At 33.7% G+C, this 16,318-nt stretch overlaps 1 protein-coding gene and 1 long non-coding RNA gene across 2 annotated transcripts; one reads left to right on the top strand and one right to left on the bottom strand.

Annotated features, from left to right (window-relative positions):
- Positions 1 to 1,439: 1,439 nt before the first annotated feature.
- LOC120278110 lies at positions 1,440 to 3,707 on the top strand. The gene is made up of 4 exons (XR_005541559.1): positions 1,440 to 1,525; positions 2,047 to 2,313; positions 3,211 to 3,270; positions 3,479 to 3,707. It is a non-coding gene; the product is annotated as an uncharacterized LOC120278110 (long non-coding RNA).
- Positions 3,708 to 5,172: 1,465 nt separating this feature from the next.
- LOC120277706 (F-box/LRR-repeat protein At3g48880-like) lies at positions 5,173 to 6,903 on the bottom strand. Its single transcript, XM_039284560.1, has 2 exons — positions 6,535 to 6,903; positions 5,173 to 5,653 (listed from the first exon to the last, which is right to left on the bottom strand). Exons 1-2 carry the CDS (start codon positions 6,885 to 6,887, stop codon positions 5,173 to 5,175), a joined length of 834 nt encoding a protein of 277 aa, XP_039140494.1. The 5' UTR covers positions 6,888 to 6,903.
- Positions 6,904 to 16,318: the final 9,415 nt, after the last annotated feature.

The following is a 16,318-nucleotide window of genomic DNA, read 5'->3' as shown; positions in this document are numbered from 1 at the left end:
TCACCTTAACTTTCAACTTGCGAAATTTCAAGTTTATTGGATTTGTAGATCAAGAGTTATGATCCATTAAAAAGGCTTGTGTATGATGATATCTATATACAAAATCTTCAGGTTTAACATGTTGTTTTCTCACTATTGAAGACTAAATTTGGTGAAGTATTAAACAAGAAAAATGTCAGGATTGTCCTAAGTTTCTTACCACAAACTATCTTTGCATTTTATAGTATGTTCGTAGAGTAATGCGTTTTGAAATAAGACATGTTGGAAGTGTTAATATGCAGAGAATGTGATTTGTAAATTTACATAGTGATTGGTATTTAGTAATGATTTGGGAATTTATTTATTCAATTTTGGAAGTACTTTCTGTATATTCAATGTTTTCCTTAAAATGGGATTCTGGAATTTTGTATTTCCGTTTGTTTGAATATTTGAGAAATTTGTAAATATTCTATACTTCAACTTTGAGTTTTTGTATCTGAATGTTTTGGTCTCCAAATGAGCAATATGCAACCTTGTCAGTGGGGGGGTTAAACCCTGACCTTATCGATTGGAAATTCTGGAAAAATGAGACTACATTTTCGCAACGTGTCCGTTCGGTGAAATAATTAACGACCATATGATATTCAGTCTCTGGTCACCGAGGGTAAATAAATGACCTCTGTTATTCTTGCTCGGGTCACCGAGGGTAAACAAATGACCTCTTGCATCTATAGTGAATTTGGAGACATACACTGGAATCTGTTATATTCTTCTTTGACTTTTGATTTTGATTTTCATCAATTGCACTATTTATGTGTTATTGATTTCGATGTATATTTCAGACGTAAATTTTTGTCCTGCCTTGAAGTTTTTGTATTCTTGATCTCGTATTTTTGGGTTTTTAATTCTGGTGAAACATATTTGGAAATATTCTTTTATTAGAATATTACACTTTGTATTTTGTTTAAATTATGTTTTGAAGACCTATGCTCATTTCTGGCGAATTATTATTTATAGTTTTGAAATTTGGTATTCTTTTGATTATAGTATTTTTGAATAGCGGAATTAGTTGAGAACTATACCTCTAGTGAACTATTTATTTTGTATTTGTTTAAACTCTATTTAAGCTTTGAATTAATCTCGATTTTTGAAATTAAGATTTATAAACCCTGTTGTTTTTAAACAATTTTTGGATTATTTACTGGGCTAGTGAGCTCATGGATTTGTTTTAAATCCTTTTCAGATCAAGAGTGATGGACTGGTGTGGTCTTTGAAAGGCTGTTTATAGGTGTTGTCTTGTTCTGATGTAGAAGTTGAGTTGTATTTACTCGATCTAGTCTCGGTATTTTTGTAGTATATCTTCTTGTGCTCCTGAATTGTATACTTTGCTGAGTCTGTACTCCTGCAACTTAGTTGGTTTGTTATAATTTTGTTTGTTTTAAATCAGGTTTTGAGGCCTTGCATGCAGGCCTATGGGGTTCACGCCTTGTGGGTCTGTGGCAGTTTGTCTTTGCGCCGAGTCCTACTAGCCGGTGACATCATCTTGGTAAGAATTTCATATTGTTGACATTTAAATTTGATGTTTACTTATTTTTCATTTTGTGATCATGAGTTATCTTCCATGGCATTTATATGTTCATTTCTCAAGAATATTTTGGTATTGGGTATAGTTTTTAAAGAGGTGCTTGTGGTTGATATGGACGTTTTTTTTAAATAACTTTTTACATTTTAATGTTCTTTGTCTGCGTGTTTGTCTATTTGGTGGCCAAGTTTTATCATGGGAAGATGACAAGGGAGAGGAATAGTTCTTTGTTCCTTATTCTTGCATAGTATCATGCACTTCCTATCAATTTGAATAGAACTTTATATAAATGGCATGTCAGACCATTGATGATTGCTTGCTTTGGACCAATAGAGGTCTTGAATTGTGATGCTTGTTTTGGTGGATTGGTGAATTGTTGAACTTTGATTGAAACTTATTTATGTTTTCGATTACATTTCGCTTCATGAGTTTGCCAATGTTGTGTTTGACGTTGTAATATCTGTTACTTGTGGCTGCTGACCAAGTTGACGAAAGACAAGCTGGAGACCTTTGGCTTTGACCGAGCATGTTTGGGAGCCCACCAAGTTCTCTTGATTACCCTTAATTTGTGGATCTGGTTGGGTTACTGTGTGCTGAATTATTGGTGTATTTTTTTAAAACTAGAGTGGAAGGCTACTTCATCTTCAATAAAAACTCCTTCTCTTCATTCTCTTTCTTCAAGCCAGACTTATTGTTGAGAAATCTGACGACCAAAAGCGACCTTCTCTGACAACTCTTTGGCTAGTGTAGAGGTAGGTGCCTTGCCTTGTGAGTTATATTTGGTTCTTGAATCTTGGTTGTCTATCTAAAGTTTTCGTAGCCTCTTAATTAGGGAGATAATCCTTCTTGAATTTGTGTTTGTTCATATGTTATACCTAGTGTTAAGCTTGATCTTTATCTTGATTAAGCTTTGTTTAATTTTTAGCATGTTAAGTCTGAGATTTAATTTGAGTTTGTCTTTCATGGCATGGAGTGTAATTTTTATTTTGAATTATTATATGTGTATGTTGTAACTTAGAGAATGATGGAACCTGCAACCTTATTATTTTTTGTTTTGATTTTATTTATATCCCTTGATTCTGTAAGCATGCTATTTAGCAACCTGAGAGCATGTTTGATTCTTTGTTAATTTAGTTCACCTTGTATTCCTATGTATCCTTGCTACATTATTTATATTTTTGGCCAATGTTTTGGTTGGGTTTTTAAAGTTGTTATCTTATAGGTTTATTTGTGTAAGTTTATTTGTGTGGGTATATATATATATATATATATATAAATGGAAACATGCATTTCAGTTTTTCTTTAAGAATCATGTTGTGTTGGATTTAAAGCCTGCAAAGCATGTTTCCTTGAATTGAATTATTTAGATTAATGTTTGTGTATGCTTGTAGATTTAAATGTATATTCAGGATCATAGGTTAGTGTTGATTTTGAATCTTGAAAAGTAAATTGTGCAGGTGTTATTCTTTTAAAGCTTTCATGGGGAATTTCTGTGAGAACATTTAAACATGCTTATTTTAATGTGCATGGTTGTTCTTTTGTTATGCTAGCTTTGAAATCTTTTATTTGTTGAATTAGCTCGGGCTATAGTTGTAAGTTAGGCCCGACCCAAAATTTGTAACCTAAGTTAGATAATTCTGTTTGGGTAGATCCGTAGCGAGCTGTAGTTCGTGGGGCTTGGTGAACCCAACTCTGTAGCTCGGAGCCAGGTAGGCTCTCGCACTGTGTAATTCTGTATTTCTGGAAATAATTGTTATTTAATTATTGCATTGTTTAGTAATTTCATTTATTTATTTATTTACGTGATATTTATGTTTATTTATTTATTTTATTAATGCATTATTTATTCGGTATCTCCTTTGTCTATATTTCGAATTTATGAGGGTTTTTAGTACATCTCCAATTCTGGCTCACCAGCTAGGAGGAGCAAGTCCTAGCCATGTGCATATGTTTTTCTATAGTAGCGCTACCTGACATGCGTGTCCGTTCCGACTGCGGTTGAAGATCTAGCTCCGGCTGTTGATATTCTGTTCTGTTCCGACTTCACAGTCGATGATCCAGCTTCGTGATGCTGATTTCTGCTATCAGTCAGGGAGATGTACATGTCTGTTTTCTGCGTGTTTTCTGTATTTTCTGATTATTTTTCTGTATTCTGTCTGAATTATTAATTATTCTGCTATATCTGTATTATTCTGTTATTTTCTGCGATCCTACTGGGCCCTTGTGGCTCATGTACTCTGTGAATTTTCCTTTCACAGGAGAAGATCAAGCTTAGGATCAAAGGGTTGTTCTAGGGCTTCTTCTGTAGTTGTGGTCTTGTCAGCACCTGTTCTTTGAGGTTGTGAACCTTGTGTGCTATTTTATTCTGTACGAGTGAGATTTGTATCATGTTTGTGTATTTTGACATGTAAACTACTTGTGTACTCTATAGGACTGTCATAGTCCATATATGTATTATCCCTGTTTCTGTGACTCTATTTGTAGTCGATATTATTGTTTCTGTTCTGCTTGTTAGGGTTGACTCTGATCAGGTGAAATCTGAGGCCTTGCACCCAGTGGGGCCCAATTCCATTGGATGCGGCTGATCTGTCAGTGGACCCGGCTTGTTTTGCTGGGGCGTGACAGAGGTGATGATTTTTATTTTTATTTTTTGCTTTGAAATTTTAATGCTACTTGTGAAGATTTCATTACAGGGACCTCTGCAAAGATTTTAATTTAGAATGCACTGCTGGTGATTGGATTTGTTCATCAGAATGGGAAAGTTATATTGTCCTAAAGTTTAACACATTCTACCTAGTCTAAAAATTAATTATAAATTTTAAAAAGTGTAATGAAAATTGAAATAAACTAAAACATAATGGAATTTATTAAATTTGTGTTAATGAGAATATTAAACAAAAATTGGTTAATTTAATAATTAATTATAAAAATTAAAATATTGAATGAAATTTGGAATGTATAGAAGCAAAAGAATTTATTTAATTCAACTAATAATTATAATATTAAAATAAATATAATTAATTAAAAAATTAAAATGTGTAACAAAATTGTGAATTTGAAAGAATTTTTTTATTTAATTGTTAATCATCATATTATAACAAATTTAATTAATCACATGATTAGTTATAAACATAAACATGTTTGATGCAATTTGGCATTTAAAATTAAAAATATACTTAATTTAATTGCTAATCACAATATTAAATAAAATAATTATATTTCAAATATTTTATAAATGAAAACATTTGTTTGTTTTTAAACATATATAAATATTGTTTTTTTAACAAAAGTAGAGTAATCCTCTCACCTATCAACTTTTTTCTCATTTTCAATGTGTTATCTCTCTAATTAAACACCTTTTCAAATTATAGTAATACAAACACACTACTATACTATCACTAATTATGCAATGGCATATATTCATAAAATCAACAAATTTACACCAATTATGATCAATTTTGTCAGGTGTAAAAGTTTTTTGTTTTAAGTCATACAGGCAAACGTGTAAACTGAAAATCAAATCGATCCAATATCATAAAATCTTACTTGAATTATATTACAATATATAAAATATGAAAATTGCTAAACAAATTGATTAAAGAACCATATGTTCACCAAAACCCGTAAACATGGAGGCAATCAAACTCATGAGCGTCATAACCATCATCAATCCTGAGCTCACAACCTTCATGCTGAAATGTTTGAATGCCCAAACTCCATCTCTTCACCACATCATCCACTTGGAATCCAACACATTCATTCACAATCAACTTCTTCATCTCTTTTAACCCTTCTATCATTATCATCAACTCATTCTCTGTCATGTCAGACTTGCTCAAGTTTAAATACTTAAGTTTTGGGAGTGAATGGACAAGAGCATATGAGTCTTCTTTCTTTATATGACCAAACATTTTAAGGCCAGTGAACTTGACACAGTGTGCACTTATTTGTGCCAATAGTTCTAAGAAGGACGAAGGCTTTGATTCCATCTCCAAGTGTTCAAGACCATTCCAATGTTTTATGAGCTTTGGGATGTGATTTTCAGCCTCTCTTGTCAATCTTGGCAACACTAGAGTCTTCAAATTCAAACATCTGCATGCATGTTAAAATACAAAAATGTTTAAAATTAAACAAAAGTGCCAAGATATTTTGACCTCATCAACTCCTGACTTGATCCGGTTACACAGCTCATATGATCTATTTGTTATATTTAAATAATTTATAAATGACTGATACCCGGATTGTTTATTGATTTTTTTTAATAATTTTAAATTAGCAAAATACGCTCATAAATTACTCTTCTATAGTTGTGGGGAGGGGAAAAAATCATTTTATCCATAAGGCCAAAATACCCTCATACTGCCATACATAGCCATTTTTTATTTTAATTAATAATTATTAATTTCTTTATTTTGACCAAGTACACAAACCACTATAATCATTTTAATTTTTTACTAATAGACGACAAGCACCCCTTTTAAGGGATTGTCAAAAGGACAGTTAGATACGGAGGTGTGCCAATTACGATAACTTACATACCTTCTAAAAAAATCCCGCTGTACTACAATCCTGGAGGAATGAAAATATTATTTCTCTCACAGAGGACCCCACACCCATACCACGAACATTACATGAACAATACTTGGCCAAAATATACAGTGCATGAACAGTATTGTCCGAAAAAGGATTCAAATTTTTGTCTCTCTATTGTACCCAAGTGTTATACCATTGGAATATCTAATGGTTGACATAGTCATTTTAATTAGATGTCTTACCCTTTAAAAAGACTTGTTGGACCGATCAAGCACACCAGATTATCAATTGCAACTAAATGGCTATGCATGCCATTGACCATTTAATATCCAACTAAAACACATTTTAATTAGAAAACCCTGAACCTATTTATTGGCATACCTAATTCTCATCAGAAAAAATTTAATTATCTAAAAAAAAAACCACCTTGAGAAACTTACTTCTTTGACGCATAAGCCAAATCATGCAGAGAAGCACCAAAGACCAAAGGGAACATAAGCTCACAAGCCAACCCCTGGCTCCTATGCACCACCAACTTCAGGAAACCAGAGAAGGTAAAGGCTAAGTGTTGCAAAGAGTACTGTTCAGTGAACATCTTCACAAATGAGCTTCTTGGCATGAAATCTAATGGCCTCAAGTCAAGAACAAGCCAGCAGAGAGGATCAAGAGATGCCTTGTACCATGACTTGCAAACAAAAGGGACTGCAATAGTCCGGTCACCGACATCAAGATGCCGGAATATGTTACTCAAACAATCAGTGTCCATGTCTTCCCATCTCCTTCTTCTCTCCATGGCTTTTGTGAAGGAGTTCTATATGCTCTTGTTATATTTTTCTCCCCATTGATTCTGAGTCGTTTTATAGTGAAGATGAGAGTTTAGAGATGTGGGTTGGTGGGTCAGAAAACAAGAGAGGTTCTTTCTACAATTTCAAGTCAACACTCCACCCATCAATACAGAAATATCTTGGCTTTATAATTTCATTAAGAGATATTGTATTGCGTATATATTATTTAATAATAATAATAATAATAAATTATTATTATTATTATCATTATTATTATTATGTGCCTATATGCGGTTGGTCAATGGTTATTTTTATGCACGTTCTTTGCTACATGTGGGGGCGTGATTTATCTATGACTTATTTTTAATATATTTATTCGTAATATTGTTTTTTTTATAGTTTTGGGTGGATATATATATATATATATATAATTTTTTTTATACTAATAAGGGATAAACGTCCCCTTTAAGAGATTGTCAAAAATACAGACAGGTTTAAAAATGCACAAGTTACGGTGACTTGATTTTTTAGAAAAATTCCTCTACACTGCATTTTTGGAAGGTTGAAATCACTTTTTTTCTCACATGAGACGGAGATCCATATTCAGGCAGGTGAATAATACATAAAACAGTACTAAACCTAGATGTACAGTGTATGAATAGTACATGAACAATATTGTTGGATGAAGAATTTGAACCCTTGCCCTCTTTTTACACTCTTGTATTATATCATTATGCTATCCAATAGTTGACGTTTTGGGTGGATACTGCAGCAATCAATATACATCCCAATTTTTATTAATAAAAATATTTCCAAAATTAAAAGACCTTTGATTTCATAATTTAATTAAAAATAATATTAACATTTTACCAATATATTTTGGCTCAGTGGGTTTTTTCTATTCAATTTCTTTTCATATATGAGGGAAAAGTAATTTCTGTGTGCTTTTTACTATTGATACATCTACTTGTGGGTCAAAAGTGGGAGAGCTCATACAGTCATACGCGGAACTAGGATATTTTTTTAAAAAGTTTTTAGTCAACACTCCACCCATCAATACACATCCTGATCTGAAAAAGTTTTAAGAAAAAATTTTAAAAATTAAAATATCTTGACTTTATAGTTTATATATACATTTATATATATTTTGCCTATATACTTTGGCAGTTTGCCTCCCTGGTCATTTCTATATATGCTCTTTGAAAATTGTTAATATGGGTCATGTACTTTATCTATTTATTTAGGTTTAATCCTTAATGTTTTACTTGGACTTACAAATGAGGCTTATAATCATTTACCGTCCATTAGGGATTGTTTACTTTTATTTTTTTAAAATAATTAATACGATTTATATAATATTTTCAAGGCAATAATACATTCTATAGTAACTAAAGAATATGACTAGGACAGCTAGACAACCGAAATCTAAACATATTCATCTATTATTTATTGAGATAACCTGCTCTCAATGTTACTAATTAATTTATTAATTTATTTAGTTGAAAACTAAAAATTTCCTTGCTGGTAATGTGAACCTTTGATGATTATTTCTCTTCAAACGAAGCCATGTTTTAAAGGTACAAAGAAATTTATGCATGCCGATCCAAGTCAATGTCTTATTTTAATGCATATAATCAAATGAAGCTACCCAAAATTTTCATTAGTTTGATAAATTATACAAAACGACACCTTCATGTTTGGTTAAAAAAGTCATATAAAAAACGTATATTCAAAGCTAATTAGATAAGTTCATCTTACTTTTATGAATTCTGTCTCCTTTCGCAAGTGAATTAAGGCCTGTTTATGACTATTTCAGTTTGGCCCAGCTCGCTGTTGGGCCAGACTTGATCGGTGCCTGGTAAATTTGGAATGGACTAATTCTTTTAAGTCCTATACTCTCAAACATCTTCCCCGTTCTTTTTCTGATCACACTCCTCTTTTCCTCACTGTTAGTCTTCTTCACTCTCGTAACAAGAAAATTTTTAGATTTGAAAACCTTTGGTTGGATTTTCTGGGGTATTATGATGCTGTGCACAAGGCCTGGAATTTTTTACCTCATGGCAACCCCATGCATGCGTTTAGTCATCTGCTTTCTCGGGCTCGCTCGAATCTTTTAGCTTGGAGTCGTTTTGGTCTTTCCGATTTAGATTCTTCCATTGCTTCTACTGAATCTGAGATTTCCGCTTTAGAGGCTTCTGATTCTGATCCCCCTTCCCATAGCACCCTGATGGAGCTCTACACTAAGCTCTCTGCCTTGCAGTGTCAGAACTCCATCAAGTGGGCTCAACGTTCTCATTTTTGCTGAATTCACGACAGCGACCGTAATTCTAAGTTTTTCACTCCATTACTCGCTCCCATTCTTTTTCCAATTCCATTTCTCAAATCGAAGATCTCAATGGAGTTGTTTTTAGTGATTCGGCGGCCATCGAGATTGCTTTCTTGCGCTTCTACCAAAATCTCTGGAAAGCTCCTGTCGAGACTGACAGAAACATCGTCATCGAGTTGCCCCTCGATCTTCCCAGGCTTTCTGATAATGATCATTCTATTCTTATCCAAGATGTTACCATGGATGAGGTCTATGCAACACTTCTCGACCTCCCTCCAGGTAAGTCTCCTGGCCCTGATGGATTCAACGTTGAATTTTATCAGAATTTTTGGCATGTTATCGGCGACCGTTTGTTTAAGGCTATCCAATTTTTCTTTCATAACTCTTCGATGCCTGCTTCGTGGGGTAAAACCTTTATTATTTTCATTCCTAAAAAGGATAATCCCAAGTGTGTGTCGGATTTTAGACCCATTTCTCTTTGCAACATGTGTTTTAAGATTATTTCTAAATTGTTGGCTAATCGTCTTAAGAGAGTCATTCCTTCCCTTATTGGTAAAGAGCAAGCTGGCTTTGTGCCTAATCGTAGTCCATTTGATAACATCATCGCGGTTCAGGAGGTTGCCCACTCTATTGAGAACGATACCCAAAGCCCCCTAGGATGATTATTAAACTTGATATCGAAAAAGCTTACGATACATTAAATTGGAGTGCAATTCTTGCTGTTCTGTCTAAAATGAATTTTCCCTCGGTTTGGATTTCTTGGATTTCAGCTTGCCTTCACTCTACTTCTTTCGCTTTGATTGTCAATGGTAAACCTTCCCCCTGGTTTTCTTCTTCTCGTGGTGTTCGGCAGGGTGACCGGATTTCTTCTTATCTTTTTATCCCGGTTTCCCAAGTTCTTACTACCTTGCTTAATTTTTATCTCCGTAACAATCTGATCCCATGTTTTAATCCTAACCTCCATAACAATTTCAATCATCTCATGTTCGCGGACAATTTTATTCTTATCTCTCAAGCTTCTCGACCGGTTGCTCGCAATGTTCGATACTGCCTTTTTATCTATTCTAAACTTACCGGTCAGTGTCCCAGCCTTCTCAAATCTAAGGTTTATTTTCCCACCTAGCTCAATCCCCATATTTCTATGAGAATTTGCTGTCTTTTAAATCTTAGTCAGGCCGCTTTCCCCTTTACTTATTTAGGCATCCTTATTTCTCCTAAGCGGTTAGCAGTCCAAACCTTTCTTCCCATGGTAAACAAGATTAGGCATACTGTTAGCAGATGGGCTAATTTTCACTTGTCTCCAGCTGCTAAAGGTGTTCTGATCAATTTTGTTCTCCTTTCTGTTCCTGTCTATACCATGTCTGTTTATCCCGTCCCTTCTTCCATCCTCACGAATATCTCTAAAATTGTTAGAAAGTTCTTTTGGTGCAAGAACAGCAATGGAAAGGGCATCCATTATGTGAATTGGAAAACAATTACTGAAGGTAAGTCTGAGGGGGGCTTGGGTATCAAAAACATCTCTATTGCTAAGCACTCGCTCATGTCTAAACTTATTTTCCAATACTTGAACAATGATTTGGCTTTCTGGGTGGACATTATCAATTCTAAGTATGGCAGATTGAATATCTGGCATCATCCCATCCCTCCCAAATGCTCTTGGTTTTTTAGAGGTCTTTACAAATCTGCTAATTTTATTAAACAACACTGCAAAATTAATTTCGTCAACCCCTTTCAAAGCTCTTTCTTATGGGATCCATGGATCTTCAATATCCCTATTTCTCTCAAGCCTACGTTCATCAATATGGACATGGATTTCGAGCAAATCTACTTATCCAATCTTATTTTGAATGATCACTGGGATGTCCTTTTTCTGAACGCTCTATTTGGTAATATTTCTGATGATCCTATGCCTAGTCTACCTAAAATTGATTTTATTTCTGACTCTCACTGGGTTTGGGAACCTAAATCTAATTGTTCTAAAATCACCACGGCTATCTACCACCACTTTAATCATCTTAGTTCGTTTTCTGATGATTGGTCTGGTTGGCAACTTATTTGGCACATTCCTATCGCTCCTAGGCTGAAAAACTTTATTTGGATGTGCTTCAAAGGCTGACTTCCCACTAATGCACTTCTGTTTAGTATGAGTATCGGTCCTGATAATCCCTGTGTTTTCTGCAATCTCCATCGCGAAACTATTGATCATTTATTTTAGGTATAATACCCTAGTTTGTCCCTCTATTTTTCTCTCTCTTCCCTTTTGGTCTCTCTACTCAGAAATGCTCCCGACTAGTCCCTCTACTTTTGAAAATGTGCCCACTTAGTTAAAAAATGCTCCCAACCAGTCTCTCTACTTTTAGAAATGTGCACACTTAGTCCCTCTAAATAGGCACATTTTTAAAAGTAGAGGAACTGGTTAGGAGCATTTTTAACTAAGTGAGAACATTTTCAAAAGTAAAGGGACTAGTCGGGAGCATTTATGAGTAGAGGGACCAAAAGGGAAGAGAGAGAAAAGTACAGGGACTATTTTGGTGATTATACCTTTATTTTATCATTGCCCGCATGCTCTGCGTGTTTGGGCCTTGATTAACACCTTTGATAACCAATGTATCTCTTTCCCAGAGGAATTCTCTTCTGGTTTTTGGTTAACTGATTGCAGTTTTTCTCATCATACTCTGTCTACCATGGCTGCGGGAGCCTGGTTCATTTGGGTTTCTTGGTGCAACATTTTTTTTAAGAATCACTGCCCAAATCATTTTAATGTCGTTCACAAGGCCATCGCTCATGTTCGTGATTTTGAATGTTGGTCCTCTATTCCTTTTGGGAAGAATCTCCTCATCAACAACTTCACCAGCTCTGATGAACATTTCCTCTTCACTCATGCATCCGTCAACGATTCCACTCAGGTAAGATCCATTGGCTTCTTCTTATCTAGTTCTAATTACGTGATCTCTTTTGCAGGGTGTATTTCCCAGTCCCAACTTGTCAATTCCTCGGATGTCCTCTTTGCTCTTGAAGTTGCCCTGCAGATCTCTCTGGACTTTAATACTCTCATCAAACACATTTTCACTGACCACTTTAATCTCAGTAATTCTATTCTGAATCTGGATCAGTCTGTCTTCTGGCGGTGTCGTCCTCAAATATCCAATGTTAAATTCTTGCTGGACATGTTCGGTTGCCCAAAGATTCATACCATTCCATCTGTGTGGATGCTTCCCGCAGTGAATTTAGCTTCTATTGGTTTTAACTATCATCATCTTAATCTTTTCTTTGATGGCAGGGAATTACCCTATTGGATTATGACATCGTCTAAAAAGTTAGGATTTGTATTTTAATTTTCCTTCTCCTTCTGTGTTCTTGGTGGTCAGTTGTGAGTGTATCGGCTCTGCCTCTCCCTTATTAATATTATCAGCTTCTCAGTTGAGAAGTTCCTTTAAAAAGAAAAAGATCATGGCTTATATAATGAAGTCCTATATGATTAACTTTAAGTATATCCATGTTTTAATTACACAAAGTCTCCATTCAATCATGGAAGACTGATACAATGGGCGTGTTTAAAGGTGTTCTTTTATTGTAGTATCACATGCTAATCTTATTTGTTTAATCTTATTGTATTAATTAACTAATTAACAAATTAACCTTCTTTTGATGATCTAGTACCATGAAATAAGTGGTATGCTGATGCAAGTTGGCTAAGTGCGACACAATGCTTGCATACTATAGAATTGGGTAATTACTAATATGTCCTTGTAAATATCTCATAAAGACTTTTATTTGATTATAAACTTTTGTCATTTAAAATCAACTTATAAATTTTATAAAAAAGAATTTGATGTTTTATTTATAATTCTGTCTTTTCTTTTTTCTTTTTAAATTAATAAAGAGAAAAACATAAATGATAGTTTTTTTAAATATAGATTAATTTTCATTTTAAAAATAAATAAACAAATAAAAATAATTTATACAGGTCTATAAACAAATATAATTTGTACAAAGGATTCTCATTTTTGCGTGCAAAATAAACGATTTAAATATTTTTTAGGAAGAACTGAAGAGGGTTTGGATTTTCTTTTGATTATACCCAAAATTTCGTCTTGGTTTCTAAAAAAGGATTTTTGTATATTGACGCCAAGGTTGCAAAGGCTTTTAAACGGGTACTGTTATTGCTTCTCTTCTTCTTCCTTAGTTTAAGTACTTGAATTAAGAGGTTTTAAATTCATAAATCGAGATCAATAGAAATAAACTATTGTTTTAAATTTCTTTTAATTAAATATTGACAAATTCATCCAATATGAGACACCTTCATAAGTAAAACATTATCATATTATTTAAGAGAAATGTGAAAGAATTGGATCACACTAAGATAATGTCCACGTAAAGAAGTTGATTCTCCTTCCATTCTTACCAAACTTGTTTCTTAAATGCAGTCTGTTAGAATATACTGAATGTGCTAGCGGCTAGGGAAAATATAAAATTAACTAATCCATATAGATGCTAATTCTCCTTCCAAACTTGTGTTTTTGATTGTAAGTATTGTTAATTAGAATTGATTTTCTCCAAATATTTTATGTAGAAGTTGATTCTCATTCCATTCCTACCAAACTTGTTTCTTAATTACAGTATTGTTAGTCAAAATTGATTCTTTCCAAGTTCATCTTGTTTTTCAAGCCCCCAAGTAAATTTAGCTGAAGTGCAAAATGTTAATACCAAAATTGGTCTTTCCCTCTATATTAACATGGATCTTGATAAACGAGTTAAAAAAACAAGAACAATCACCAAAATCTACAAGGTCCAGACTCCCATCTCCTTTAATAAGTAGTTTTGTTTCTTGCTTGTACACATAGTGTTTAAATATATAATGGAAGTTAAATTTATCAAAATAAAAAAAAGGAGAAGCTCTATTTTCATTCTTCAGTTTTAATCTTAAGAAACTTTGATGTTGTTAAGTGTTGTTAATGAGCACGTGATAGGTATGTGAATAAAGTTTGTTAGAGTTTGTTACTCTCATTCCAACATGGCATCCAGCTGGTAGAATTACTTATTCTGTTATCGAGATGCTAGTATATAAAGGGCAATATCATTGTATTCATTTCAACTTGTTTTTCATTTCATTCAATAAGATTGACAGATGCTTTTCCTCTCCATTCTCCCTTCTTCTATTGCTCTTGATCTCTCATGGATTTCATGGATTTCATCTCTATCTCATCTCTAATTCTCTATTGTTTCAGCTTGGAAGGTTGAGATCTTCAAAGGCTGCTTCTAATATGATTGTTGCTATCTGATTTGAAAGTTGGATTTCTGCCGAGAAGACGGAATCAGTGAGTTCTTTACATTTATGATGTTTTATCACATGGTATAAGAGATTCAAGAGTAGTTTCCTAATCTTTTCTTGGAGCCGATTGTTCTTTTCTGTTGAAATTTTATTGCATTTTGCTTCTCTATTTTCCTGAATCATGCTTAGTGCTAGTAATAGAGCTTCAGATGTTTACTCTCTGCAATCTTCAAGCAATTTAGGCATGTTTCTTGTTTCTAAACCCTTTGATGGGTTGGGATTTGGATAATGGAAGAGATCCATAGAAATAGCTTTAACAACTAGAAGTAAATTGGGTTTCATCAATGGTACCTGTAAGAAACCAGATTTGGATTCAGATGAATACCAAGATTGGGAAAATTGTAATAACATGATCATATCTTGGATCTCGACTTCTTTAACCAAAGAGATTTCTGATATTGTTATCTACATGGAGGCTAGTGAAATTTGGAAAGAATTAGAGGAGAGATTTGGACAATCTAATGGTCTACAATTATTCCAAATCCAACAGGAATTAAGCCAAGTCACTCAAGGTACTAGCAGTGTGACCTTTTACTTTACCAAGATTAGGAAGTTGTGGGATGAGTTTCAGGACACAAGTGATATACCACACTGTTCATGTGAAGCTAGGCATGATTGGCAGAAGCTTCAAGAAAAAACACAAGTTAATGCAGTTTTTGATGGGATTGAATGATTCTTACACTAATTTTAGAGGCAATCTACTTTTGATGAAGCCTCTTACATCTGTTAGACAAGCATACTCATTTTTAATTCAGGAAGAGAAGCATAGGGAAATTAGTTCTGGTTCACATTTTACTCAAGAGGCTGTGTCTATGAATGCAAGAAGTTCTAATATGCCTGGGAATTCTTACAATAAAAATGCAGTACAGTTGTCTACAAGAAACAAGACTGCATATAGAAAATTTTTCTGTGAATATTGCAAGAATCTTGGACATACAAAGGAAAAGTGTTTTAAACTACATGGCTTTCCAAATAACTATGAAGGCAATAAAGATAAAAGGTTTACAGCATAAGTTCAAGGCAGTAATCTTGAAGCCTTTTCTTCTTCACAGACTATTGGAAAGGCACAATATCCTGAGCTAACTACTTTACAGTGTAAGCAATTGATGGATTTTCTGAATGGTACTCTGCAGAATTTAGAGAATGACAAATCTATTGGTAATGCCAATTTGGTTTCTTCTATGGCAGGTATTACTAAACTCTTCAATAATTACAATAGCTCTTATACTTTTAATAGCAATTGTAAGCTTCCTGTTAATTTGGATACCTGGATAATATATTCAGGATCCTCAGATCACATGTGCCATGTTATAAATCTCTTTAAATCCTTTCATCCTCTTTTTTTACCTTTCCAAATTATCTTGCCTAATGGTCATGAAATTTCTGTTACACATCATATTGGCACAGTTGAACTTTCAGACAATCTTTTGATTTCGGATGTCCTTTATGTTCCTTGTTTTCATTACAACCTCTTGTCCATAGGAAAGTTAATTCAACAATTGAATTGCAACATCATCTTTACTTCTGAGTCTTGTATTCTTTAGGGGCCTTTGCTGAAGAGGCCACTGGTTCTTGGTAAATCTTCCAATGGGCTGTTTCTACTGCAATTTCACAAAGGAGATTTGAATTCCGCTAACTCACAAAATTGTTATCATAATTCTGATTTTTCTTCTCAAAATTTTTCTTCAATTTCTTGTTCTATAGTTGCCTTGTGGCATCAAAGACTTGGGCACCTTCTTTTCAATAAAATGAGATTACTTTCTTTGCAATGTTCTGGAAAT

Source organism: Dioscorea cayenensis, chromosome 15 (genome assembly GCF_009730915.1).
Source record: "Dioscorea cayenensis subsp. rotundata cultivar TDr96_F1 chromosome 15, TDr96_F1_v2_PseudoChromosome.rev07_lg8_w22 25.fasta, whole genome shotgun sequence".
NCBI classification, from domain to species: domain Eukaryota; kingdom Viridiplantae; phylum Streptophyta; class Magnoliopsida; order Dioscoreales; family Dioscoreaceae; genus Dioscorea; species Dioscorea cayenensis.
Note: the sequence above shows the minus strand (reverse complement) of the source record. Positions and strands in the feature narration are given on the sequence as shown.